The 27,858-nt window shown below is 50.5% G+C and overlaps 2 protein-coding genes and 1 long non-coding RNA gene across 10 annotated transcripts; 1 reads left to right on the top strand and 2 right to left on the bottom strand.

The window, feature by feature from the left end:
• Positions 1-41: 41 nt before the first annotated feature.
• On the bottom strand, positions 42-13,139 carry ATN1 (atrophin 1). 4 transcript variants are annotated; one of them, XM_072653837.1, is made up of 12 exons: positions 12,999-13,102; positions 10,729-10,790; positions 8,486-8,539; positions 8,328-8,395; positions 8,045-8,182; positions 7,781-7,894; positions 4,357-6,323; positions 3,991-4,213; positions 2,680-3,376; positions 1,372-1,515; positions 1,013-1,193; positions 42-550 (listed from the first exon to the last, which is right to left on the bottom strand). In XM_072653837.1, exons 4-12 carry the CDS (start codon positions 8,352-8,354, stop codon positions 517-519), a joined length of 3,525 nt encoding a protein of 1,174 aa, XP_072509938.1. In that variant the 5' UTR covers positions 8,355-8,395; positions 8,486-8,539; positions 10,729-10,790; positions 12,999-13,102; the 3' UTR covers positions 42-516. The 4 variants fall into 4 exon arrangements, with proteins under 4 accessions (XP_072509938.1, XP_072509937.1, XP_072509936.1 ...); XM_072653836.1 differs by lacking the exon at positions 10,729-10,790 and having other exon boundaries at positions 12,999-13,139; XM_072653835.1 differs by lacking the exon at positions 10,729-10,790 and having other exon boundaries at positions 8,328-8,539; positions 12,999-13,139.
• Positions 13,140-13,710: 571 nt separating this feature from the next.
• Positions 13,711-22,372, top strand: LOC140533726 (uncharacterized). Its single transcript, XR_011977036.1, has 2 exons — positions 13,711-13,803; positions 21,670-22,372. It is a non-coding gene; the product is annotated as an uncharacterized lncRNA (long non-coding RNA).
• ENO2 (enolase 2) lies at positions 16,967-27,812 on the bottom strand. 5 transcript variants are annotated; one of them, XM_072653842.1, is made up of 12 exons: positions 27,558-27,812; positions 26,144-26,243; positions 25,567-25,662; positions 25,291-25,349; positions 24,889-24,958; positions 22,093-22,226; positions 21,654-21,876; positions 20,646-20,843; positions 19,408-19,609; positions 18,999-19,107; positions 18,536-18,594; positions 16,967-17,994 (listed from the first exon to the last, which is right to left on the bottom strand). In XM_072653842.1, exons 2-12 carry the CDS (start codon positions 26,226-26,228, stop codon positions 17,925-17,927), a joined length of 1,305 nt encoding a protein of 434 aa, XP_072509943.1. In that variant the 5' UTR covers positions 26,229-26,243; positions 27,558-27,812; the 3' UTR covers positions 16,967-17,924. The 5 variants fall into 5 exon arrangements, with proteins under 5 accessions (XP_072509943.1, XP_072509944.1, XP_072509946.1 ...); XM_072653843.1 differs by lacking the exon at positions 27,558-27,812 and adding an exon at positions 26,679-26,744; XM_072653845.1 differs by lacking the exon at positions 20,646-20,843.
• Between the last annotated feature and the right edge of the window lie 46 nt (positions 27,813-27,858).

Below are 27,858 nucleotides of genomic sequence, written 5' to 3'. Positions count from 1 at the left end.
CGTCGGCCGCCCCCCCCCAAATAAAGCAGCCTTAGTCATCCTGGGGGGTTGTGAGGATTTTTTTGTTGCTGTTTGGTTTTGGTTGGGGCCTTTTTTTAAAGAGTGGCATATAGATATTTATATATATAAATTATGAATGTGGGGGGCATACAATAGGGGAGTCGCGCCGCACACAGGTCGGGGCAGGGGCGGGGGCAGCACACGACGCTACGCAACACAGCCACATCTAACGGATGAAGTGATCACACCGAGGGGGGGGCGGAGGGGGGGCGGCTGCGCCCCCCGAAGCTGGGAGGGGCAGGAGGAACAAGGGGGGTCCCGGCCCGGGCTGCTGTGCGCTTTTGCCTCTCACCACACTTATCCCCGCACCCCCCTCATCCGGCGCCCCCACCCCCCGCTTGTGTCTTGTCCTCTCTCGGGGCGAGGCCTCGGTTCTCCTCGGGGGGGCTCCGGCTCTGCCAGGGAAGGCTCCGCTCCCCTCCCGCTGGCCCGTCACGAGGGTATACAGCTGGTGCTCTACAGAGGCTTGTCGTTCTCCTTCTTCAGGTGACTGATCGGGGCAAGGCACCAGGGGAACAGAGGAGACAACGTATCACCCTCAGGCGGCGGGGGGCGGGGGGGCATTACAGGCTGGACCTAGAGATCCGGATGCCAGGCTGGAAGCCATGGGAGAGCTGGGGCTCCGACAGACCAGCTGGAGGGCCAAGGCTGGCAGCTCTTGTTTCTGGGGGTTCCTGCACACTAGAAGCCTCGCTGGGACAGGGGTGACAAGTTAGGGCCCTGGCATCTGAATGTGACCGCCCCTGAAGTTAAGGACTGGGTGGGCCTCTCTGGGTCTCAGCACTCAGCACAGTTTCTGGAACATTGCGAGCATTTTAAAAATGGCTTCGGGACTTGAGAGCCCCGTTCCCAGTCACCTGCTGCTCTCCATCTCGGTCCCACGCTGGGGAGCCCCAGTGTCAGCCACCCCCAAGGTTCCCCCCCACTTCGGGTCTGGCTTTACACTAGGTACCTGTAGTAGTCCTCCTGGGCAGGCAGCGGCACACTGTGCAGAGGGTGGTGCGCATGTAACCACTGCTGCTGCTCCAGGGCCAGGCGCTGCAACTCAGCAGACTGGGCATGCATGGCCTGCAGCTGATGGGCTGCTGACATGGGAGCTGAGAGTGAGGCTGGCAGGTCCCGATAAGGGGTGGCTGGAGAGAAGAAATTCGGGGAGAGAACAGGGAGAACACGGATCAGCTGGCTTGCCCTGACACTGTGCCCCCCCATCTCCTCCAAGCATTTCTTCTTCCCTCCCCATCAGCTATAGCTCTTTCTCCCCCAGTTCCTTCCTTTATGGTCCCCTCCCTCCTCCCCAAACACCATTCTTACCGAAGAGCTGGTGACGAAGAACCTCATTCTCATGCAGGGGGTGAGGCAGGAGGGGGTTGGGGAGGGTCCCAGCTGGGTAGGGGATCCTGGTAAGATGGGACCCTGAGGCCAGAGGGTCGATAAGAGGATGCACAGAGGCAGAGGCTGGAGGCACAGGGAAGAGAGGAGGGGTGAGACAGAGACTGAGCCAAGTGAAGTCAACAGATACGAGAAGAAGGGTCAGGTAGAGTGGAAAAATAAAAGGTAACTAACCAAAAGAGGAGGCATGTGAATAAAGAGGGCAGGAAAACAAAACTGACAGGTGGGTTTGAGGAAGGAAAGGACTAGACACAGGGGCTTTACCTCTGGGAGATGGGAATAGGTTGAAAACAGAAGACAGAGTTAGAAAAGGAAGGATAGGAAGGACAGGATACGGGGACAAAGTACAGAACCAAGTTTATGGGCAGTGGAGAGGTTGGAGGGAATGAGGGGCTGGGCAGGGTTGTGGGCACAGGATGAGACAGCAGGAAGCAAGTGAAGGAAATATATAAATCTCAGTTTTATCTACAACACAAACCACTAAAGTATAGGGGCTTTGCCCTAGAAGCACTGATCATCTTGGGAACCAGGGTGGGAGAGAGAAGAGACCATGGGATAGGAACTGACTCACTTTTGTACTTGTATCCCTAGTTTGGTACATGGTGGGTGTGTGATCAAAGCTTGTTGGCTAACTGATAGAAAGGAGAATAGATTGGGAAGAAACTGGGGATTAATAATAATTTCTGAGTAAGGCATGTTAGCCAGTAAGATGTGCCTCCATACTTTCAGAAGAGAGTTTGAATAAGGTATATATTTTCAGTCAAGGCCAATGTATTGATTGGTTCTGCTTTTATGGCAATTATTTGTTTATAAGGGAGGGTTCTGCTGGGGGGGGGGGTTATTGGGAAGACTTATGAAAGTAAAACTATATCAATAAAAGATATATAAAGAAAAAAATGGGAAAAAAAATTGAATTCCCACCAGCAAGTGAGGATGTGATGGGCTTATAAAAGTGACTAAGTGAAACTCTTGTAAGGGATCACCCTTACAGGTGCAGGCAGAATATGGGAAAGATTAACAGGACAAATGATAGGGAAGTACAGGATGGGGAATGAGGCCAGGAGGAGTAGGCTGGAAACTAGTAGGCTAGTAACTAGACAGGGTAGGAGAAAACAAGGAGAGAGAACCACGATGGGAAAAGAGAGAAAGTTTAGTTTAGAGGGATGTTCACAACTTGGGCAGGAGATGAGGTAGGGGAAGACAACAGAATAGATGGAGTCAAGTCCTTACCTGCATGGATGGCATCCTGCTGGTGCAGATGCAGGTGGGAGTGGATGTGGGAGTGCTGGTGGTGATGGGGAGTCACATTGAGCATCTGCAGCCGGGCCAGGGGGTCATTGCCCAGGGCCGCTACCCTCTCGGCATGCTGCCTTTCAGCTGCTAGCCGCTCTGCATATGACATGTCTGGCCGAAGGGCTGGCCCAGCTGCCAGGGCCAGACGCTCACGCTCCAGGGGCCCTAGGCCCGGGTGGAAGGGGAAAGGGTGCAGGCCAGGTGGGGCAGGTTGCAAGGCCAGACCCCCATGCCGAGGGAAGGGATCCAAGCCTGGCCCAGGGACCCCATGCAGGGGCTCCAACTCTCCAGGTTTCACCTCAAAGCCAGGCTTGAGGCGGTCTCGAAGGTCACGTTCTCGGGCTTCACGCTCTCTTTCCCGAGCAGCTGGATCACTGCTATAGAGGGCTGGGACATTATAGCCCAAGAGCCCTGGGTCCACTGCACCCAGGGGCACATAGAAGGGATGGTTACGATTACCAGGGGACATGACATGGGGCCGAGCATACTCGCTGAGTGTGCGGAGGGCGGGAGTGTCAGGCCCCAGGTAAGGCGGCACTGTGGCCACTGCACTGCCAGGCTCAAATGGTGGGCGGTGGGGCACAGGGCCCAGGGATGGGCACTCCACCGGGGCACGGCCCTCCTGAACCAGCTTCTGTAGAGGGAGATGATAAGGAAGTGAGGTGAGAGAAGGATGCTGGGGCTACCCACACTTCCTGGCAGGGAGATGACCCCAGTAGGGCCATCAAAGGCCTTCCAGCTCCCATGCTTACTGTCAGTTCAGCACGGCCTGACTGAGCATCAGTTCTCTCATCTCTAAACTGGAGCTGACAGTAACAGTGGTGCAGCCCACTTCACAGGACTGCTGTGTGCAACTCATGAAGGGGAGGGAGGTGGCACAGTGCCTAGGGTGCAGGCCTGGCAGTCCAGCCTCAGCTTGGGAGGCCTGACCACCTGTAAAATGGCCCCTGAGCATCAAGTGAGTAAAGCTCCATAAATGCTAGCTGTTAGTACTGCTGTTACCCTAGGGACGTCCCTGCTTCTGAGCACATTCCCTCCTCATCTGGTGGAGGGCCCAGGAGGGATTTGCTTCCCATCTAGGGAGCACTGCCACCAAATCTCCCAAGCTGCAATGGTACCTCCTGCCCTGCAGATGGCGGTGTGACTCCGGCGCCCTCCTCCCATTCGCTCCCCCTCCCCACCCCCACCCCCACTCCCAACCCCCGGGCAAGGAAAGGAGGGAGCCCTCGGTGGGCGGGAGCCACTGACCACGCTGCGTTCGAGCTCGCGCTCCTTCTCGCGCTCGCGCTCCTTCTCGCGCTCCCGCTCGCGCTCGCGCTCCTTTTCCTCGCGCGCCCGCTGCTCGGCCTCGCGCCGCACCTTCTCCACCAGGTCCGCGCGCTTCTTGGCGAGCTTGGAGCCCTCGAGCGGCACGAAGTACAGGTCGCTGCGCGCGCATGAGTTGAAGCCGCGGTCCAGGTGCTTGTTGAACCTGTCAGGCGGCGGGGAGGCGCGCACGCGCGCGACTCAGCCCCCAAGCACCTTCCAGGGCATCCCTCCCCCTCTCCTCTCCCCATCAGACGTCTCCGCGCCCCCCGCCCCGGGCCCGCCGCGGCCTCCGCCCCCGCCGCTCACCGGGCCGACTGGCTGGCGTGGCTGGGCACGTCCACCACTTTGGGTGCGGGCGAGGGGCTGCGGGCGGGGGGCGCGGGGCTGTCAGGGGCCTCGTACTCCTCGGCTGGCTCCTGCTTGATCTGGGCCGCGCTGAGCGGTGGAGCGGCAGCCGGGGTGGCGCCCGGGCCCGGGGGGCCCACGGCCGGGGAGCCCGGCTTGAAGGCCCCGGGGCCGGCGGGAGGGGAGGCCCCGCGGTAGCCCGGCGGGGTCCCCGTGCGGAAAGCCGGGGGAGATCCCGGCTTGTAGCCTGGCGGCGTGGCGGTCTTGTAGGCCCCCGGGGATGGGGCCCGCTTAGCGTAGGGCGGCGGGCCCGGCGGCGAGGCCGTCTTGTAGGCGGCCGGAGAGGAGGCCACGGTGGCGATGACCGTGGAGAGCGTGGCCGAGGCCGAGGTGACCGGCGGGAAGGCGTACGGGGCGGCCCCGGCGGGGCCCTGGGAGGGCGACGCGTGGGAGCAAGGGTAGGGCCCCTGCGACGAGGACGAGGACGAGGAGCTGGACGAGGACGAGGCGGCCGTGACGGCGGCGCCCGGGCCCGCCTGGCTGCCATAGGGGCCGGGGCCCTGGCCGTGGGGCGGCGGCAGGTGCGCTGGCCCGGGCGCGAAGGGCCGCAGGGGGCCCAGGGACGGCGACAGGGAGTAGGGGTGGTTGTGGTGGGCGCCGCCCTCGAGGCCGTGCGGGTAGGGCCCGGGGGCGGGCGGGGCCGCGGTGCCCCCAGTCGGATGCTGCTGCGGGGCCTGCTGCTGCGGGGGCGGAGGTGGTGGGGCCTGTGGCGGCTGCTGCTGGTGGTGATGGTGGGCCTGGGGGTGGCCGCCGGCCTGACCCGAGCCGGGCGCGGGGAAGGGAGCCGGGTGGGCGTTGCTGCTGTTGGCCAGGAGCCGGCCGTAGGGAGGAGGAGGGGGGCCCTGACTCCACACGGCCTGGGAGGGCAGCGAGGGCTGGGTGTACTTGGGAGGCTGGCTGGAGACGGAGAGGCTGGTGGGCGGCGGAAAGGAGTGCGGGTAACTGGGCAGCGCCTGGGAGGCCGGGTACGGGGGCCCCGCGGAGGATGAGGATGAACTGGAAGAGACAGCTGAGCTGCAGGAGGAGGCATAGGGGTACCTCAGCGGGGGAGCGGGGGCCGAGGAAGAGACCGGAGGGATGGGGTGGGGTGAAGGGGCCAGGCTGGCGCCTTTATCTGGGCCAGGGGCGAGTCCGCCCATGCCTTGCCCCATGGCATGGGGGGAAGGGAGGTGCCCGGGCAGTGGCTGGACCCCAAGGCCAGGAGATGAGGCGGGGGCATTATTGAGGGGCCGAAGGGCGGGTGGAGGTGGAAGGTTGGGTGCCACGTGGGGAAAGGGGGCCGGAGGTGCAGGAGGTGGGTTACCCACCCCACCAGGAGTGGGAGGTGGCTTAGGAGGTGGTCCACCAGCTCCGGGGCCTGATAGGGAAATGGGGGTGGTGGGTGGAGGATGTTGTTTAGCTCCACCAGGAGGTCCTACAGGAGGGGCAGCCCCTCCCCCTTTGGGACCTAAGGGAGGCCCAGACAAGATGCTACCCCCAGAACCCCCAGAATAGAGCTGTGAATGAGGTGGGGGTCCAGGTGGGGCCTGGAACATCCGAGGGCCTGGGGACTCCATGGCAGAGTGGTAGTCAGTGGCCGGCACTGAGGAATGAGGTTCAAAGCCAGGCTCTGGAGGGCGAGGGTTGCTATCTGGGGGTAGGGGAGAGGGTGGAAAGAGCGGGGGTGGATGATAAGGGTGGGCTGGACCCTGGGATAAGCCAGAAGATGAGTCAGAATCATTTTCCACACTTCCAGGGCTGTAGATGCTAGGGGATGTGCTTCGGTTGTCCTGGTCAATGTCCCTTGGGTCACTGCTGGCATCATCATTCAAACTTCGACCATCTAGGCTGTCTAGATCAGAGGGTGACTGCGGTCGTGGGAGGTCCTGCTAGGGAAAGAAGAGGTTACCTTATAGCAACTGTCCTTCAGTTGTCTATTCTCAAGTATCCCTCAGATACTGTATCTACCAATGTCTTTTTATTAATTTTCATTCTCTTCCATTCTTTACCCACTTCAGTCTTTCCTTATTCATTATATCCCAGGTCTCTGAGTTTTCCTTTCTAAAGTATTTTTCCTTTGCCTCATATTCAACCTTGTCACTCCCTTAATACACTGCAGTGCCTTCCTGTTTTCTCTAGGATTAGACATCTTTTTAGTTTTTAAAGCCCTTCACCGCCTAGCCTTGACCTGTCTCTCCAACCTCTTTGTACATTACTCCCACTCCTGCACTCTTAGATCTAACAACCCAGCTTGCCTCTCTTCCTCTATGTGTCACTTCATGTCCTGTCTCTGTGTCTTACCAAGAAAGAGCACTGGGTCTGGAACATCAACCTAAGTTCACATCTGGTCTCAGACACTTCCTAGGTATGTGACCCTAGGCAAGTCACTCAACTTCTGCCTGCTTCAGTTTCCTCAGTTGTAAAATAGAGATATTAATAGTTATAAGGATCAAATGAGATATTAAAAGTATTCATCACAGTGCCTGGCACATAGTAGACTATATAAATGTTCATCCCCTTCCCTACTTGACTTCTCTTTACACTGACTGTTCTCTATGCACTGGTAAATGATCCTTCTCACTTCTACCTCATAAAATTGCTCTTCCAGAATCAAGTCTTGTACATGAAGCCGTTCCTGATCCTCCCAACTACTAGTGCCTACCCTTCCAAATTACCTTGTATTTAATGACTTCATATTTATCTGTATATACTTGTAGAATGTAATAAGCCCTTTGAGAATAAGGATTGTTTCACTGTATTCTCAATACAGGGTATGACACATAGTAGGCACTTAATAAATACTTGATTTATGATCACCTCTTCAGTTTGTCGACCCAACATCATTCCCCTAAGTTTGAAAGAGCACCTTTTAAATATTCTCGTATTTCTCAGAGGAAGGCTTCCCAGTCTGAAAAGCTACCATTCCCACCAATCCTACCCCCTGCAAAACCAGCCACTCTCTTCCAGGTAAGGGCTGCTATTTGGTTTCCCTTTCATTCCTGTACATCAAACCAAGTTGTTCCCAATACCTGGAATGTATTTATTCATCTCTTTCTCTGAGAAGCTTTTCTCTACCTTGAGGCTCAGTTGTGGTGCTCCCCTCCTCTAATGTTAATTCTATACTACACTTTTTTATAAATGTGTTCCTCTCCCCAGGGTACCAAAAGGGCAGGGACTTTTTTTTATCGTGTACCTCAAGTACCTGAAACATAGAAGGATTTAATAAATATCTGTTGGATTAAGTATTGTTGATTGTTCTTCATGAGAACCAGAAAGGACCAAGGAGAGAAAGAAGTCTGGCTAGGATTAGATAATGGGAGAAATGATGGCAGGTGGATTCCCCTACCTCAGTTTTGGTCTTCTTAGGTGCACTGGTCTCCTCACTTTCACTCTCTGAGATCTCCTCATTACGACCCTGCTTGCTGGTCTTTGGGGTGGAGCACTCTTCTGCTCGGGCCTTCTATTGAAGAGAGAGACTGCTTAGATCCCATAATTCCCTTTCCGTGTTACACCTTTCAAGTTCCATGCTCCAACTCCTCCCCTTTGCCAGAAAGGAACACCTCCCTCCCACCCCCACCTCAGTAACATGAAGGCCCCAGGGACAGAATACCTTGGCAGTCTGCCTGGATTTCTCAGCTTTGCCATCACTGCTGGAGGTACTGACCCCACCAGGGGAGGCCCGGCCCCTCAATCTCAGCTCTTCCCTTGGCCCAGGGGCCTCTTTCTTCCGTCCACTCCTCATTGACATCTTAAGAGAGAGGAGGGCCCAGATTAAATTCCTTACCTCTCCCCTTCTCCTATTCCCATAGTCCCAGACCTTCCTCCCAGACCCCTAAACTCTCATGCTTCCCTAGTTCCTTTACTTCTACACCCTTAGTTCAGCTGTCACTCACTGAATCTTTGTTCTGTCGAGTCTTCATTCTTCAGGCTGTGGAGACCCCATTCTCCTCTGCCTGGGCAGCTGAATATATAAATGGCTGTTTACCCCCAAGTTCCCCACAGTTTAGGCCTGAGCAGGAAGCAGGCCCTCCCAGGGTTCAAGTGTCAGCACCTAAGACTAAAGCCTCTCCGAATGAGAATGCTCCTCGAATCTCTCCAACAGGGCCTGCAAGACAGAAGAAAACCAAATCATCAAAACCACAGAGACAAGACCTGGATCCTGAAGGGGTCTCTAACCATGACAAAATCCCATTTGTGTGAAAAAGGATTGCTTGGGCTTCATACTAATGGTAAAAGATGAACTGGGACAAGTATGCACGCATGAGTATCCTTGCACTTCATAAAGTTACTGAGAATGTCTTGAAATTGTCTTCTTCTGAGGTGTGGTACCATACCACCGAGACCCTGATGGACAGACATGAAACCATTCTGATCTGCTATGAGACTAAAGGCCCAACCATAGCATGCCTGTAAGTGAGGGACACTTGTGATGGTATCAATCTTCCCATAATAAGGAAACTACTTTGAAGCAGGAAACCCCAGTCCATAGGACTGACCTGACTCACTCTTCATACTCCCTAAGGAGTGTGAAGGAACCTGTAGTAAGTAGGGGCACGAAAGGATGATGTTGGCTAGAATAAAAAATGGAGCCTGATGGGATCCCAGAGAGTTTCTAGAAACATTTCAACTCTTGACCCCTAATATCCCCAGAGAAGAAGTAAAAACCAGAATGAGCTGCTTTATGGGGGGTGGGGGAGATTGGGGGAGAGGCAGTGGATGGATCTTTGGTTATCATACCCCTGCTGAATATCCAAAGGCCCAGACTCTGATCACAGGCCTGAGACCCTTATATCATCATACTGCATTTTATCAGCCTCTGTGTGTAGTCATATTTGAACTGAAATGAATCTGTTCTCCACTGCTGAGTTCCCTCATGGTATCAGTCAGTCATGCATGTTTTTAAGTGAGCAATTGAGGGGTCAGAAGAAATCTGCATACTCATAAAAATTGTAGATTGCACCTTTCCACCTGCTTGAGACACTTACTAGCTGTATGACCCTGGCAAATTATTTAACCTCTGTCTGCCTCAGTTTCCTCATCTGTATAAAGAGGTAGCCTCAATAGCCCCTATGGTCTCTTCCAGCTCTAAATCTCATAACCAATAAGAAAGCCTTCCAATATGCAAATATATATAGTTCCACAAAAAAATTTGTATTTTTTCTCTTACCACTGTTTTTTAATTATATTTCCTCTCCTAAGTGCATGTAGCCTATATTCCCCCATGATTGTCTTATAAGATAATATCTTTCCCAGCATTCCAGTGTCATCAGTTACTAGCTATGTGACCGTGAATACTTAACCTCTTCCAGCCTTATTTCCTTCAGCTATAAAATGGGCATCATAATACTTGTACCTTCTGCCTCAAAGACTTATGAAAAATATGCTTTGAAATCTTAAGGTATTGTATAAATGTCAATTATCCTGTCATTCAAAGTACAGAATTTTAGAGTAGATGCTTAATCTGTGCCATTGACCTTCTGGCCCACTGCCTGAAGGAAATGGGAAGGAAGCCTTTCTGAATTTAATGAAATTAGTTATTTTCCTTCCCATCAGATCACTTGCCCCTATAAAAGAGGACAAAGTGAAGTTACCCAGCCAGCCAAGATTTTGTGACAATGTTAATAATATCTTTAAATTCCCATAGCATCTTAGCCCAAAGGACTAGATGCTACACAGAGCACCTACTTAACAGATGGTTTTTCATTCTATCCTTCTAAGACAGGGAGGAATGGAGATGATTCATCTCATTTACAAATGGGGAAAGAGGCCTAAGAAGAATTCATGACTTGCCCAAAGTCACATAACACCATCATCTGCTACTTTGACCACTAGATGAGACCTTCCTCACCTGTACTCTTGCCAATTAATATGTAGATGTTTGATATGATTTTCAAAATACTAGGTATCAACCTAGAAAATATAAATCAGATGCAACAAGGTGGGGGAAGGGAAATTTCATACCAAAAACACTACAAAGATGAATGTGTCCATCTTGTCCTTCCCAAATGTCAGCTCCACTCTCTAGATGATCCCATCTCTGTTGGTACTTTTTGTTCATGACCTACTACTACTATCACAACTTATTCCCTGAATCTCCAAATTAGGTAGAGGTAGCACCAGTGTGTGTCCTCATCCCTGATATGTTTATACAAATAAAATCAAGTGAAAGTGAGTTAATACTAAGCAGCCTTGAAGAGGAAAATAAGTCACCGAAGAGAAACATTACAGCCTGACTCGGGTACCCAAAAGGTTCTTTGGTTGGATAATAACTGGTAGGGAGTGTTCAATACATACGAGCCTCTTTTTTTAAAGCACCAAATAGTAGAGCCACCTTCTCTTCCCTAGCAGTTAGTCACCTGTGCAGAGAGAGAAGAGGGACATTCAGAGGGCAAAGGAGTAAGGCCAGAGAGGGGGCAGCATAGAGAGAGAAATGAGCAAAGGCAAAGGGGAACAGGAAAACCTGAGGAATCAATGAGGATAGGGGATCAAGAATATAGAATCAAGCCAGGTACTTGGCTAGGTACTAGGAGAGCCTGATGTGAAGAGTTTAAGGACCCTTAGTCTACATTCTGTTGCTCTGCCAGGCTGTACAGGAGTGATAACTTAAACCAACATTGGAACAACCTTCCAATGACAACGTGACTTCTATTCAAAGACCAAATGTTGGCCAGGGCTTTTTCACCTACAAACAACCCTACCAAATCACTACCTGTTGCTCTCCCAAGGGATATTCTCATCTGGCAAAGGTGGAAAAAAGAGTGAGGCCATGAGTATAGAGTCAATGAGATGGCAGGTAGAAGGACTACTAAGGGAAGAAATCATTATGGAATTGGCCTGAAAAGAGGTAGAGAAATATTTGGGATAAGGGAGAGTTAGTATATGAGAAAATGGAAGGATAGCTGTGGAACCAGTTGAGGAAGTCTGAAGCGATAGAAAAACGGTAAAAGTGACTTCAACAAAAGCATATCTGTTCTCAACCCACTGGACTTTAGAGAAGGAACATGGTGAATGTCCATGTAAATTTTCCACTTTTACTGCGGGCAGGGACCATCTGAAGGCTGGAGAAAGCTGATTCAGAAGAACATGATGCTTCCTGTGGAGTCCTTACCCAAGATGGAGATGCCCAACCCAACAGCCAGAATGAAATTGGACTAGCCTTACTTGGTAGGTGTTTGTGGGAATATAGAACCCTAAAGGATAAAGCCACCAACAGTTGTCCAACCAAATCTCTCCCACAAACATGACCACCCCATTGGACCAAGTGAGAAACTCAGCTAGAGGCACCACTGCCATGGAAACTCCACACTGGAGTCCCACTGAGAGCAGGCCCCAGGGGTTCATCTAGGAGCCTAGCTGCCAATACTCCCAGAGCTGCCATAAACAAGAAGTCACTGGGCCCACCCCTAACTCCTGCCTTCCAGGGAAAGAGGTTTATAAGGTGTCTGGCCTTATTAGGAAGGAATCCCTTAAGGGTCTTTTAGAGCTAAAGGCTGTGGTATAGAAGAAGCTCTGCACCATGGCTGGTGGGCACAGGATGGCACTGTGAGGAACTGGGGGCTGAGAAGAACAGGTTGCATACCTGAAGACCCAATTTTCTTGAACTGCTCTACTAGACTGAGTCCTCCCACTGCCTACCTGCTTTCCTTTCTCTATTAAGTCCCTTCTGCACACCCCAGACATTCCCCTCTTTGCTCCTGACTTTACTGATCAGTTTGAGGGACCCGGTCCCTACATCTCGATGCCCTCTACTTAGAAGTAGATGTGTTTGGAATAGAGAGAATAGGGGTCCGGATGACTTTCTGCTCAAAAGAAGACTGAGGATGAAGGCCGTGCAGGGGCCCCAGAAACGCCTGACCTCAGAGAGACCCTTTGGTTGCCTCCTTTCCAATCTCTTATTTTCTTCAGCTTTTACAGGCTTCCAACTCCGTTTCTTATTTTATCCTCTATCTAGGCTCTCTTTTACCTCTCATCTTCCCATCTACCACACCCCCTCCCCATTTGCTACCTACACCTACGTGCCTGAAAAATCGTTCTGGGGGTCCTCAGACCTTCCTGTGCCAACCTCCCCGTACACCACTGCCATCCCTTCTCCCCACCCCCGCTCCTTCACCCCTGCACCCTACGGACTCTTTTTTCCCTGCTTCTCCCTTCTGTTCCTCCTCCGTACGTTCCCCGTTCTCCCCTGCACCCCACCTCCCTTCTGGACCCCGTCTCCCCACCAAGGTTCTCCCACCTTTCCCGTAGCCCCGACATTTCCAAGCTTTCTTCACTTTCACCTCTCCTATTCTCCCCCTCAGCTTGTGTTGCCCCACCCCCCAATTGGGGACCCCACAACCTCTGTGCCCCCCCCGCCCCCAGGCTCCGGGCGGGCAGTGCCTGCAATGGGCGGGGGTGGGGGGAGGAAAGTGGGGAGAACCTTAATCGAAGAAAATAACAAATGGAGGAGACGCCGGCGGCGGCGACTGGGGGTGGGGTGTGCGGGGAGCAAGGGTGGGGTGGCGGGGGAGGGGGGGCAGCGGGCCCTGGGCCGGGGATCTAGGGACTCGGGCTACGGCAGATCTTACCGGGTGCTGGCTCCGCAGGGCAGGCTCCTCTGGGGCGGCGCTCAGGGCTCCGGGGGGCGGCGGCGGCGGCTCCCCGGGCCCCTCTTTCCCCGCCCCGGATTCAGTCGCGGCGGCGGCGGCGGCTTCGGGGCCCCGCGGGGGCGGCCCCCATCCCCCCCGGGCCGCTCGATCGCCCTCGCAAGCCCCCCGCCCTGCGGCCGCCCTCCCCCGGCCCCTCCCGGGGCCCACCGCCGGTGACACCGCTGCCTTCCCGGGCCCGGGGTCCCGGCCCCCTCCGAGCCCGAGCCCTCCTCCTCCCCCTCCTCCTCCTCCTCCTCCCCTCCGCCCTCCGCTCTACCGCCCCTCTTCTGGGCCGATCGCGGCCCCCCTCCCGGGCCCTCCCTCGGATCCGATCGTGCTCCCCAGCCCCCCCAGAAGCGTGTCCCGGAGAGAGGCCCCCGGCCGGCGCGGGCTGCGGGCGGGCTCCGCCGCGCGTCCGGAGACTCGCACAGGAAAGCGGGAGGCGAAGGGACGAGGAGGGGAAGGGAGGGAGCAAGAGAGAGGGGGATGGGAGAAGGGAGGAAGGGAAGGAGAAGGAGGGAGAGAGGAGGGAAGGAGGGGAGAGGGGGCGCGAGGGAGGGGGAGCGGGAAGGAGCGAGGTGCGGAGAGAAAGGCGAGGGGGGCCTGCAGGGAGTCTGGGGGTGATGGAATGTGAGCAGGGGGAGCCGTGGGAGGAGTTCGGGGGGCGGCGACGGAGTGAGTCGGGGGATCGCAGGGGAAATCTGGGGAGGACGGAGAGTATGAGAGGAGTTCGGTGGGCGATGAGGTGTGTGAGAGGGAGACGGGGGTGTGGGAGGAGTTCGGGGAGTGGGGGCGGAATTGGGGGGTGGGAGGAGTTCGGGGTGAGGGGGTATGTGGGGAAGAGACGAGATCGAGAGTTCAGACGGGGAGGGGGTGGGGGAGAAGTTTGGGGGGTCAGGCGATGTGGGGGAAAGGCGGCGATGGGATAAACTTGGGGGACTGAGGGAAATCTGTGGGGGAGACAGAAGAGAACGAAGGAGGAGGGTCCGAGAGGGAAAGACGGGCCAGATGGGAATCCTAGGGAGAGGCTGGGGGAAAGGGGAGAAAGGAAGGCTAATGGGAATGTGCTGGGGAGCCAAGGGGGTCTGCAGGAAGATGGGGCAGTACAGGTGAAGTGATGGGAAGTGGGGGCACGGCAAGGAAATTAAAGAGCTGGGGACGAAATGGGGGAAGTAGGAGGTTATTGGGAGGGGGATGCTGAAAGAGAGGTAGAGATTGTAGGGGGAGGCAGGGAGACCAGCTGGGTCACCCTTGGGGTCTGGCCACTCTCTTTTAGCCTCTCCCCTTTCTGTGGCCTGTCTTACCCTGTCCACAGCAAAGGTCATTCAGGCCACAAGGAAGGACAGAAATGGGGTGGGGGTGGGGAGGAAAAGTGGAAGATAAGCCGCACTTTGAACCAAACTCCTAAACCCATTTTCGTGTCCCAGAAATGTCTGTGGCACTCTCCAACCACTGTTCTGCCCCTCCCAACACTGCCCCCCTTCTCTTTACTAGTCCTGGAAATATTCCCCTTTCTTCCCCCAACACTCAACCCCTTGGAAACCCACCCTTTCCATCTCCCTTATCCTGTTGCCAGTTTGTATAAAACCCACCTGCCCCCACCATGACCACTACTCTCCTATTCCAAACCCTCAGTTCCTCCCAACCGTGGTCTCCAGGTCCCCTTCACCGTCCCACACCCAGCTGTCCCATCTCCCAGTACAAAGGACCTAGAAACACTGGGTGATTTTTTGGCTGCAGAGACTGAGAAGGCCAGAGGAAAGTGGAGGGGTGGAGGAGGAGGAGGAGGAGGAGGAGGAGGAGGAAGCTGGCAATTAAGAAGAGCTGGACCTGGAGTTTGTGGATTTGGAGTCCCCTCCACTTCCTTGGATGGGGGGGAGGGGGGTGTGGGAAGTCAGGAGAAAAATGTCCGGGACCAGGCCCAGCCGGAGGTGAAAGTCAGTTCCTGGCCATCCAAGTCCGCTTTGCCTTCAAGGGTGGGGAGGACAGTGCATCCTGGGACCCCCCCACCGCCACCCCTAGGCTGCTCTCCTCTCCACTTTCCCCAGGCTTGTCTAGAGGGCAAGGATGATGCTGAGAGTGGGACTGAAAACATCAGGCAGCATTCCAAACTGCTGGGATACAGACATGGCCAAGAGAGGAAACAGTCCCAAATCAAGTACTCTCACCCAAATTTTATCTGTCCACTCTCATTCTTCCCCTTTCTTCTCCCTCTCCTTTGGGATCTGATCACATTCCCCTTCAATCCTATGCCCTTGGACAGTACTTACTTCCTACCTCACATGTTGAAGGGCTCCTCCCATTGCATACACCCAACTTCGCTCATTCCCCACCTTATTCTGCATTTTTCTGCCTCAAACTGGGCTTCACTTCAAGTCTCAGCTTCAAGCCTTCTCCCCAGTCTCTGTTTTCTCTACTGACCACCAAGGGGTGGGGCAGGGGAGAATAGAATGGTTGCTTCCTCCAGGCTGAGAATGGGAAACTAAGGCATTGGGTGGTGGGTGTGTTGGGTGGGGGTGGGGCATGATGGAGACCCATCTAAGGTTGTAGATGTGGAAGAGAAACTAGGTTATTTCTCTCTTCCACACTCAACCAGCTGCACAAGCCCCCCACCCCAATCCTTCACACCACTTCTCTCCACCCCCACCCTTCAGCCAGTAGTCACCAAGCAACCACACAAAGGGAAAGTAGAGAGAGGGGCCTGGGAGGCCCAGGCAGAGCAGAGTTAGTAACCCAATCCTCCCTTATACCTGGGAGAGAGAGGGAACAGAAAGGCCTGTAGAGAAGGGACAGGGTTGGAGGGCGAAGAAATAGGAAGAGGAGTGACTAAGAAATGGATGGGGAATGGGCAATAGAGAGAGAACTAAGATGTGAACAAGGAATGAATGAGTCACAGGAAGGGGCAGCCATTTAAGACAAGGGTAGAGAAAAGAGTATGAAAGAGGATATCAGCAAAGTCCCTAACATTCGGGTGATGGGTGTGTGACCCTGCCAGGGCAGGCTGAGGGTCCTGGAAGGGGTCCAATGAGGGACCCTGTCCACCAGGAATTAGATCCCCGTATTCTGCAGCAGGTTGATATTAGGTGAGGGAAAAGGCAATCTCAAGCTATAATAATGGGGGAGACCTGTGTAGACTATACAATAGCTCTGAATTCCCTTGAGCGCTCTAGGCCTTGGTCCCCAGAGCTCGTGTTTCATGAACCTTGTCTCCCTCTAGTGGTCACCAGACTAGGCCTTGACTGGGAGGTGCCTTCTTAAAATGGAACTTCTTTATAGGGGCTCTCAATCGAAAAGGTCTCCTATTCTTGGGACCCCTTTGTTTGTGGTATTCTCTAAGAAATGAGGAAGGAAAATTGGAAGTAGTCGATGGGCGTGTTCTGATCCTCCGACCTAGGAAATCCATCCCTCCTGTTTGTGAAGGGACTCAGACTCTGTTCAGCCTCCCCTATATTCCGATTTATGTAGAGATATCCCAATCCAACACCCCACTCCCCTTCCAGGCCCCAGGGAGTGAAAGGGTATCCATTCTCCAAGGGACAGCTGGCTCTGGGACTTGTATGGTCCTCCATGTGATCTTTCCCCCAGGGTCAACTGTAGTCCTTCTTGGATGGGAGCCCAGTGAGGGGGCAATCCAGGTCAAAGTGTCTCTCTGAAGTTGGTATATTATTGAGAAAGAATAGGCATTTCAGGATTCCAGCTCTTGGATCCCATCTTGGTCATTCTAAGCTGGTCTTCTTTCCCCCACCCACACCCCCTTTGCACACATTTGCACTGGCACACACACTTGCCCCCACCCTCTCTAATTAGGGATTCTCATCTTGGGGCACTGTTATTCTCTGTTTCCCAGTCCCCAGCCCACTCCCTTCATATATGATAGTGGGGCACAGACTTCTCAGACACAGGGGGGCTGTGATTCAGACTTTAATGACAGTGGTAATTGTGGGCAGCATGGAGATGGTGGTGACTCGGTAGGTGCCAATGGTGGGGGGGAGGGAGAGGCATGGCTCTGCTACAGCTGGGAGAAAGATGGGGAAGTCTAGGGAAGAATCTGGGAATTTAGGGTTAGGGAGGGATCTTTAGCTGAGGGGAGGGGTCCCCAAACAAAGGAGGTAAAGCATGGGACATTTCCTTTTACCCTTCCCACTCCTGCTATACCTCCTTACCCATGGTCACTGTGGCACAAAGCTGAATGAGACATGGAAAAATAGCCCCCTGTGACAAGGCATGCTCGGCCCCTAGGGTTCCAATAAATACGTAAACGAAATAAATAAATATTACTTAAATAATCTCAAATTAGGCCCTGTCCCATGTGCCAACATGAGCAACATGCCAAACGCACACAACACACATCCAACATACACAACACGGTAGAGTGCACACAGAACATTTCAGTTCATGGAACATGTGCAAAATGGATAAGCATATAGAGCCAAAACATACCCACACAAGCAGAGAGCAGGTGTAACTCCTTTCCCAGCCCGTCCCCAAACATCTCAACCAAGTACCCTGATCCCATCACTGACCCTGATCCCTTCTAGAGGCTAACCCTCTTCTGCAATTCACATTCCCCTCTTCAACTCTGAGAAAGGAGAGAAAGTAAGAGGAGAAAAGGGCAGAGACCTAAGAGCAGTACGACCCCAGGAAAGAAACCATTCAGGATTATGGGGAGTAGGGAGTAGAAAGAGAGGGCCAAGCTAAGAGGAAACCAGGACTGGAGAAGGTGGGGAAAGAAGGGACAAGGGGAAGAAGACGGGAAGGATCAGGACACGTTCCAAGGAGCTTGGGGCTCCAGGGCACAGCTTGGGGAAGTGAGAGGTCACAGTTCACAGAGCTGGAGGGGGAGGCGAGGCACAGGAGAGAGAGTGGTCACAGCACGCTGGGGTTGCGGAAATTGTGCCCAGCAAATCGAGCTTCATCTCCCAGCTCTTCCTCGATTCTGTAAGAGATGGAGTAAGGAAGGGGCAGACCAGATCAGAAGGGGCAGCAGGTTTACCTGCCACCCACCCTACCCACCAAAGATTCTCACTCTTTATCCACAGCCCCTCCTAACTTTTTTTTTGGAAGGAGAAAAAAATCAAGACTTTGATGATATAATGAATGATATCAAGGCTTAAAAAAGAAATACTGAATAACTACTGTTTTATATTCCTGCTTTCTCATTTTTATAAAATCCTTTATGAGCATTATTAACTCATATATCAGAAGTTTTCTTTGTAGAAATAAAAAAGGGCACCTGCCCTTACAAATAGTTTTTTATAGCAGAATCCATCTATAGCTGCATTTTGACTGAAAAGTCCAGAAATTAAAAGAGCCCACCTTATTAATTTTTAGAAAGCATTTGTTAACCCCACCTCCCAACTTGTCCTCATGATTTTGGCTGCAGGGAGAACACTTCTGGATTGGCCATAACCCTCCCTACCCCAGAATTTTTCCATTCCTGGCACTCAGAGGACCACCCTTCTTTAAATTTCCCTCACCTCATGAGCTGGTTGTACTTGGCCAGACGCTCAGAACGACATGGGGCACCTGTCTTGATCTGAAAAAAACGCAACCCAAAGAAAGACTCTATCACTATCTTCAGAGGCCCTCAGTACACAATCCACCCCCTTAAACTTCCCTGGTGTCTTTAAATTCCTAGAGTAGATACCTTGCTTAGGATCTATCTCATAGCACCTCCCCTGTTTCTTCATGGCAATCTTCATCCAATGTGGCATTTCTAGGTCAATCTCATGCTCACCCCTGTAATTTTCCTTCCCAAACTTCCTCCAAACCAGCTCCTTTTGTATCCTTTGAGACTCAGCTCAAAGACCGTCTCATCCAAGAAGCCTTCCCAGAACTCCACCCCCAATCAAAGAAAAATTCTTATTCTATCTCCCCTAATGGCTACTATAGTATTCGCACTGCCCTAACAGGTACTTAGGAAATGTTGAAGTTTCTCACCTGGCCTGTGCATAGCCCCACAACCAGGTCAGCGATGAAGGTGTCTTCTGTCTCTCCAGATCGATGACTCACCATGACCCCCCAGCCATTCTCCTGGGCCAGCTTACACCTGCCACACATACACATCTGTCACTGACCCCTAGGATCAGTACTCCTTCCCCAAAACACACAGTAAGTACTGACTCCCCTTTCCTCACAACAGGCTCTTACCCTTCCCCCTTCAGTTTTTCAGAGAAAATCTGGAGATAATTGGTCTGGGGGACTTTACAGGGCAGAAAAACTGAGAAGTAAAAAGAAAGGTTTCTCTCCTCTCTGTCTGGAATGTATGGGGCTTCCTGACAGAAGAGTATGGCTTGAGACAGAGGGACTTTAGGATCATGGTCTGGAACAGGCCAGGGGGCTCACTCACGCTTGGATGGCCTCTGTGACGGAGCCGATCTGATTGACCTTGAGCAATAGGCAGTTGCAGGCTTTTTCTTCCACTGCCCGTTCAATTCGCTTTGGATTTGTCACCGTCAGGTCATCCCCCACTATCTGGATGCCCACGTTAGCTGTAAACTTGGACCAAGCGGCCCAGTCATCCTGATCAAATGGATCCTCAATGGACACGACTAAGAGTTGAAGAGATGAAGGGATCAATGACTCTCATTAGCCATTAGGCCCATCTAAGATTCCCACTCCCAGCTTTCCCAACAAGTCACAAACCTTATGAATTGGAAGAGACCCAAGAACTCATCTTAGTCATTTATCCATCTCACTTCCAAGTAGGCCTACCTCTAATTCATTCTTTCCTAATTCCACAGCTTCCTTTGGTCACCCATCCTAGCATCTCATGCTCTGTCTCTAGGGCCTTCTTTGTATCCAACCTAAATCATCCCTCTTTACTGGTATATCAATCTAATTTCTCCTGCTCTATTCTCAGGGACAATGGAGATCATCAACTCTTTCCATTTCTGGAATAAGAACTCTGGGTTTCTATTCCACCATTCCTATCCCTACATTTCTCTATGGCTATAGAGCCCCAAGATTTGATTCAGGGTTTTAACCAAGATGAACAGAATGGAGACTTGTGTTTAGCATTTACATACAAAACAGTTTCTACATATTACATTCAGTTTCTCATACATGCCTAGATACAATGTCTACATAATACACATAACTGCATACAATGCCTATAGGTAGGTGCAGCATAGTAGAAAAAAAACAACACTGGACTCAGGAGTCAAAAGACTTGAGTTCAGATATTAGCTCTACCACTTACTGGTCTTATGATACAGGTGAGTCACTTAACCGCCGTGAACTTCAGTTTCCTTAATTGTAAAGTGGACATTATATTTGCACTTTCTTTCTGGGCTACTTGGAAGAGTTGTGATGAAAGTCTTTTGTAAATGGTGAAATTCTATTTAAATGATTAGTATAACAGTAGACCATTCTATCCCATGGCTCCTACATACTCTGTACAGCATCCTCATGCAAACCCATCACCTATATCTGTAAGCATTATTTTCCCTGTACATTGGCTTTTTTCAGTTACATACCATATTTCTATACATCACTGTTATGTCTGTAAAGAAAAGGTCTTGGTCTTTATAACTATAGCCATGCCCCTGCTTCCTTCAGACCCCATCTTCTTCCCTGAGTAAGCACCTGGGTAATCTCTGACGAAGCCTTGGTAGAGGGCACCCAGCTGGTCCCCAGAAATGTATCGAGAAGGATCAGGAGGGGACTTGAAGTCCAGGTCATATTTGCCATCACGGTAAAACTCAGAGGCAGCGACATCCATGCCAATAACTATCTTTTCTGTGTAGCCGGCCTTGTCGATGGCTTCCTTCACCAGCTCCAGGGCTGAGAAGTGGAGATGGGATGATAAAGACAGAATTATATAGAGGTGGGGAGTTGTCAAAGGAGAAGAGAGACACACACACACACATGCAATGTGACATTCTCACACCTAAAGCTTATGATGAAGTTTCCTAAAGTCTCTGATGGAATACAACATAGATCAGGAATTTTGATTATTTGAAGAAAAAAAATCTAGAAAACCAGCATTGTCTGGCAATCTTCTAAACCTTGGATGGTGACAAAGGGATTGTAGAGGCATGGAATCGGGCAAAGAGGTGGTGCTTCTGGGCTTGGAGATATATTCCTTATTTTATCTTGGAGATATATTTCTTTATTTTAGTGGCCTTTATAAAACTAAGCCACTAAAATTTGGCTAGTTTCATTAACCCAATACATCCCATGAATATATCCCATGAACCAATGAATCCATTCAATCTTTCTGGTAACCTCCCCTAACTCACAGAAATCCTGTAGGATCTAGGAATCTTACAAATTCTGAATGATCTGTGTGAGTGGGTAAAAATTTGTTCTCCTGTAACTGGATATGCACTTAAAGAACTTCCAAGAATCAGGTAAAAATTCAGTATTCTTTCAAGGGAATGGAAGCAATGAATCTCATGAGATCCAAGGGTGGTGTTGTACTTCCCTCAGGATCTGGGTGGGTAAGTGGCATATTTCAAGAGGTGGTGTAAGTGGGTCTCTTTAATGGGGATAATATAGATGTATCTCCAGAGATTGCATGGTCTAGAAATCTACAGGGGTAGAAGATCTTACACAATCATGAGAACAGCTCTCCATCACTAACAGCCTTACCCTCACTGTTCTCCAGGATATTGGGAGCAAAGCCACCTTCATCCCCAACATTGGTAGCATCCTTGCCATACTTGTCCTTGATGACACCCTTGAGTGTATGGTAGACTTCGGCCCCAAGCCTCATGGCATCTCGGAAGCTTTCAGCTCCCACAGGAAGAATCATGAACTCCTGCATGGCTAGCTTATTTCCTGCATGGGAGCCACCATTGATGACATTGAAAGCCTGGAAGTAAAGGGAAGAAAGGGGAATCAAAGGACCCCGCCTTTAGATTGCCTGATTCTGCCTGAGCACCCTTCCCCCTGAGCCTTCATTATCTGCCTGACCTCAGCCATGACCAAAAGTACAACGGTTTGTTTCATTGCTCCCCTCTCCAAAGGGAGCTATCCTTCTCTGCTCTTCCTTATCCCCCTACCTCAAGTCCTGGAAGGTACAACTCACAGGTACAGGTAGGATGAGATCCGAGTTCCCAGCCAGCTGGGCAATGTGACGATAGAGAGGCAGTTCTCGTTCTGCTGCCCCAGCTTTGCATATGGCCAGAGAAACACCCAGGATGGCATTGGCCCCAAATTTGGCTGCAAGATTTAGGAGACACGGTACTCAGGACAAAAGCACAGAAGTATGTACCCTTTTCTTTTTTGCTCCCTGACTCCTCCCCCCTTTAAAAAATATGAAATATTTTATGACAAACGTTAAACATCAAAGCAAACTTGCTTAGTAACTATTTGTTGTTCAGTTGTCTTTCAATCATGTCTGACTCTATGACCCCATTTGGTTCTTAGCAAAGATACTGGAGTGGTTTGCCATTTCCTTCTCCCTCGAATTTTACAGATGAAGAAAATGAGGCAGAGTGAAGTAACTTGCCCAAGGTCACACAGCTAGTGTCTGTCTAAGGCCAGATTTGAACTCAGGAAGATGAGTCTTCCTGACTCCAACCCTGGTACTCTATCCACTGCACTGCCTAGCTGCCCCTTAGTAACTATTTACATTCAAATTAATCATTTTCAAGAAAGAAATTATAATGCTTTTTTTCCAATCCCTCCAAGACCCCTTCAGGAAACTTATTCATTCTTGATCACTTCTCTTTATATGGTAAAAATTAATGTGTGTTCTATTTTGCTAGTTCTTTTTTCACTACCCTTAGGTAGACTATGAAGATTTCCCAGATCCACAAACAGAAATCAGATAGAAAGAACTTCAATCTTTGCAAATGTAACAGAATACTATTGTGCCATAATAAATATAAAAGGGATGTTTTCAAAGAACCCTTAGAAGGTTTGTAAGAACTGATGTAGGAACTGAAGTGAACAGAACCGGGAAAATAATTTATACAGTGACAGCAGTATTATAAAGACAAACAGCGTTGAAAGACTGAAAAACTAGAATCAATGCAACAACCAAACACAATTCCAAGGGACCAGTGATGAACCAAATTACTTGACCCAGAGAGATGCAGAATGAAACATATTTTTAGACATGGCCGATATGAGAATTTGTTTTGCTTGACAATGCATATTTGCTTAAAAAAAAGGTTTGTTTTTGTTTCTTTTTCCGTTTTTTTTCAACAAGGAGGGGAAGAGGTAAAAGGGAGAAAATGAATACTTGTTCATTTTTTTAATGCAAAAATAAGAAGAAAAAATCAATCTACTGAAGGAGGGATGTGGAGGAAGGGTTAGGATATATGTATTATGTATTATATATATATACAAATATATATATATATAATAAAAATGTAAAAAGGTGACCCTATTTCTAGACATTTAGGAGACTCCACTTTCTCTCCTATTATTATTAACTGACTTTTTTATAGTACTTGACAGTTTTCTAAGTATTTTTCAGCCATTATTTAACTTGATCCTTACAATAATCCTACGACATAGGTAATGTTGAGGCAGGTAAACTAAGTCAGTTTGTTCTGTGTTTAGTGATCAGATACATTAGAAACATTTTTTTATGAGAAAAAATAGAATTATAAAAAATATTCAAACAGCTCTTGCACAACCCTTCTCTATCAACAGATGTCCCACCTTGATATAAGAAATCTGGATCTTATATGCTCATGAAATTTCTCATGGAAAACTAGTAGTTTATAAATTAAGAAGCCTACTTAATTTCTATTTAAGCTTTGCATATTACTTAAATTTTTTGCTTTTTTCAAATTTATTAACTTGTTTTCAATTTTCAACATTCACTTCCATAAGTTTTAAATTTTCTCCTCCTTTCCAAGGCCACATGCAATCTTATATGGTCTATAATATTCCTATTAAATACATTTACACACCAGTCATGTTGCATAGAAGAATTATAACAAATGAGAAAAACCATGGTATTACTTAATTTTACTATAGCTATAAGTTTGAAACCCTATGCCAGTATTATGCAGCAGACAGAGAACAGACCTTGGAGCCTAGAAGACCTGGATTCTGGTCCTACATTAGACACATATTGGCTTGTGTGCCTCAGTCAAACCACTTTCATGCTGTTAGTGTTCTGGGAAACTCTCTAAGACTAGAAATTTCAGAGAAGATGATGAACTTAATTGGCAATTAGTTCCTCAAAGGGAACTCCCTAATATTACTCGTTCAGACCCTATCTCTATCCCCATTTTATAGACAAGGAAACTGAGGGGCAACTTGGTGGCACAATGGATAAAGTGCAGAGCTGTGTGGCAGAGACCTGAATGCCAAGTATTAGCTGGGTGACCCTTGCAAATAACTTCTCTCCACCTCAGTTTTGCATCTGCAAAATAGGGAGGTTTAACTTGATGGCTTCTCAGTTTCCTTCCAGTTCTAAATCTATGGTCCTGTGACTCAGAGATGATCACTCTTTCAAGGTTAACCAGCTGAGAGTTAAGACTGAAGACTCTTCTGACTCCAAAGTTACTACTTCTTTCAAGGACACCGCAGCTCTCTTGTTGTCATGTCCAGTCTTTCCCTACTATGTCCCTTTCTCCTTGGACTGCTGGAAAATTCTTCCTTTTGTCTACCTCATCAACATAACTGATCACAGAGGATCCTATATAATTAGTAGATATGATGGATCATCAGATTAAAATGCCACTATGATTATGAGGCTAATACAAACGGGGTGAGAGGGAAGGATGCTGCAAGGATAGAATCAGTAAGAAAGAAAAGGGCTTTTGCCCATCTTCTACCTCCTTGGAATGAAGCTTTCACCTCTGCCCCAGCTCTGCCACTTTTGTACCTTCTACTTCCCTGCCCAGGACCCATGTCTTACATTTGTTCTCAGTCCCATCCAGCTGTAACATCAGATTGTCCAGCTTCTCCTGCTCCACCACAGAAAGGCCCTGTGGAGAGACAGTCATTATTTAATCCCTGGGGCTGAGACAGGACAGGGAGGGGAAAAAATGGGCCTTCTCTCCAGGACCAAATCCCTGTTCATCACACCCTTATTACCCTGCTCCCTTTAGTAACAATTTGTCATAGAGACTACTGGGGGGGGGGGGGGGCATCCTCTGGTCAGATTAGTGAGTCCTAACCAAATTTTAGTAGGATCCTTCCCCAGGCCCCATATCCAGAGTGTCCAAAAGAGGGAATGGTCCCTTTTCCTCTGAATCCAATGCAAGTCTATGATATAGCCCTCTTCCCCTCTCCCCCACAAGAAAGAGAAAAGCCTCACAGAACTGATCAGTGCAGGAGCGATGGTATTATTGATGTGATCCACAGCTTTCTGCACACCTGAGAAAAGGAAAGGAAGCCAGGATTAGGACTAAAGAGTCAGGAGGAAGAAAGGGGATTCCAGACAAAGGAAAGATTGGGTATGGTGAGATGGACAAGTGGTTCAGGGCCCGGGATGATATGGGAAATGGGAAGGGAAAGAGATGCTAGAAGGAGAAAGCCTGGAATGAAGGAACTAGTGAGAATGTAAAGGAAGAAATAGGTAAGGGGGCCTCACCTTTGCCCAAATAACGAAGTTTGTCTCCATCCCTCAGCTCCAGTGCCTCATAGATGCCAGTAGATGCCCCGCTGGGCACTGCTGCCCGGAAAAGACCTGAGAGCAGGAAGGAAGGGAGTGGCAGCATAGGAATTGGGAGCAGAGGGAGGATGCTACTTGGATAGGGATCTATTCATTTTTGCAGAGTCCCAACTCCCACCAGCATTTCTCCAGCCACGCCTAGAATCCCTAACTACAAATAACATTTCCAAAACATGGAAACATAGGGAAACACAGATACATAAGCCTGAAACATACAAACATAGCTCTTGACTTGTATGACCAGGAACAAAATTCATACCATCCCTATATAACCAAGAAAATACTATCCATGCATGGATACATCCCAGGACCTTATTACCAAGGGAATTCATCATGTGCAAGTGTCCACTCCACACAGCAACTGTGGACTCTAGATCAGTTCACTCAATTTGCCCCAATAGCCAGTTAATCCTAGTAAGGGTTATACTTATGATGGAGATTGACAAGGTTAAGATGGGAGACAACTCTGATAGGGGATTCAATCCTTATTCATTACCTTTGGCTATGTAGAGATCCACCTCCACTGTAGGGTTACCACGGGAATCCAGGATCTCCCGGGCATGGATGCGCTCAATTGACATGGTGGCTAGAATCCACTGGTGGAGAAAAAGGGGAGGAGAGAAGTTAGATGCTGAAGGGGTGGGGCTAGTGTGGGAGGGGCAGAGAAAGGAAGAGACTGGGAGGAGGTCACTGCAGTAAGGAGGAAAAAACTGGTTGCAGGGAGGAGAGGGGAGAAATGGAAATGCCTCCATCCTGGGGAACGGGGAAGAAAGAAGGAAGGTCACTGCATCAGAAAAAAAAAGAGGGGGACATGACCATAGGGAAGAGGGAAAGGAAAATCTGACTGCAGTGAGGAGAGGGGAAAGGAAAAATGTACCCTCATGGTGGGGGTGGAAGGGAAAAAGGTTACTGCATAAAGAAAAAAAGGGTCATGGCTTTAGGAGGTGGGACCCTGCAGTAAGGAAAAGAGGCTTGGTGGAAAAGCATTGTAGGGGAAATGTGGACCTCTCCCCCCTCAGCAGCATACTTACCAGCCAGCTCTGATCTCCCCAAGGTATACCCAGATTGGGAGTGGCCCCCAAGCCAGCCTTTTCTCTGGATGCTAAGAAGAATGATGAGTAGCCAAGGTCTCCCCTCCCCCTGGAGATGCTAAAAGTCCCTTACTTGAACATCTATGACTCACATCCTTAGAGTGTCAGCTCCCCCACCCTTTCCCCAGTAGCAAATCTCTCTCCAAGGTTCCTCCACACACATTTCTTCTACTCCCCAAAAGCTGAGCATGACGGGGGAGGGGCAGGAGAAACATGGGAGGTCTGGGGAATCAGATTCTTGTCTAGTGAGGGCTATGCTGTAGTTGAAAAGGGGGCAGAGAGCCAAGACTGAGAAGACGGTACCCACCCACACCTCCCCAGAAGACTTACATTCCCTGAATTGTAAAAAAAAATGAGAAAAAAAATTGGGGCGAGTGGGGAGGCGGAAGTTGAATTAGGGAACGTGAGAGAATAGAAAGGGGCATCCCCAAAATGCAGAATCAAGGGATTGTGTCAAGATGGAAAGAAACAAAAATTGTGACATCAATAAAAATGAGGGTGTTGATGAGAGCTAAATTAAAAAGAGGCAGAAACGTAAGAGATTATGACACAGGTGATGAAGCCAGTGTAGAGATGGTCAATCAGAGACAGCAAGAGAAACTCAGATGAGGTCAGCAAGCAGACAGAGAACAGGGAGACATTTATAAAGGGTCAGAGAGACTATATTGGGTGGGTGGGTGGGTGGGGAAGGGCTCGGCTTTGGGAGGAAGATGATGGAGCAGGTGCGCGGGGCCCTCCCGCAAAGGCGATGCGGGAACGGATGGCAGAAGGGGGGCCGGAGGACCGAGGGGAGATGGCCAAAGGGGGCTGGGGTCTCACCTTCCTGCGGCAGAGCGGGTGGCAGCGCGAAGGGAACGGGAGCCAGAAGCGGGGCGTGGGCCGCTGCGGATCCCGGGCGGGCGGCAGAGAGCGGACCCGATAGGGCCTGCAAGATGCATGTGACCCGGAGCCCCGATGAGTCAGAAGGCTCCCGCTGAGCCGCACGTAGGAGCGGAGCGCAGGTGGGGGAGTCGGAGCCGGAGCCGGAGCCGGAGCCGGGCGGGAGGACCGGGCTGGAGCTGAGGCGCGCAGCACACACACGCGCGCAGCACACGCGCAGCACAGACACACAGACACACAC

This window comes from Notamacropus eugenii, chromosome 3 (genome assembly GCF_028372415.1).
Source record: "Notamacropus eugenii isolate mMacEug1 chromosome 3, mMacEug1.pri_v2, whole genome shotgun sequence".
Taxonomy (NCBI): Eukaryota; Metazoa; Chordata; class Mammalia; order Diprotodontia; family Macropodidae; genus Notamacropus; species Notamacropus eugenii.
This window is presented reverse-complemented; position numbering and strand designations above follow the sequence as displayed.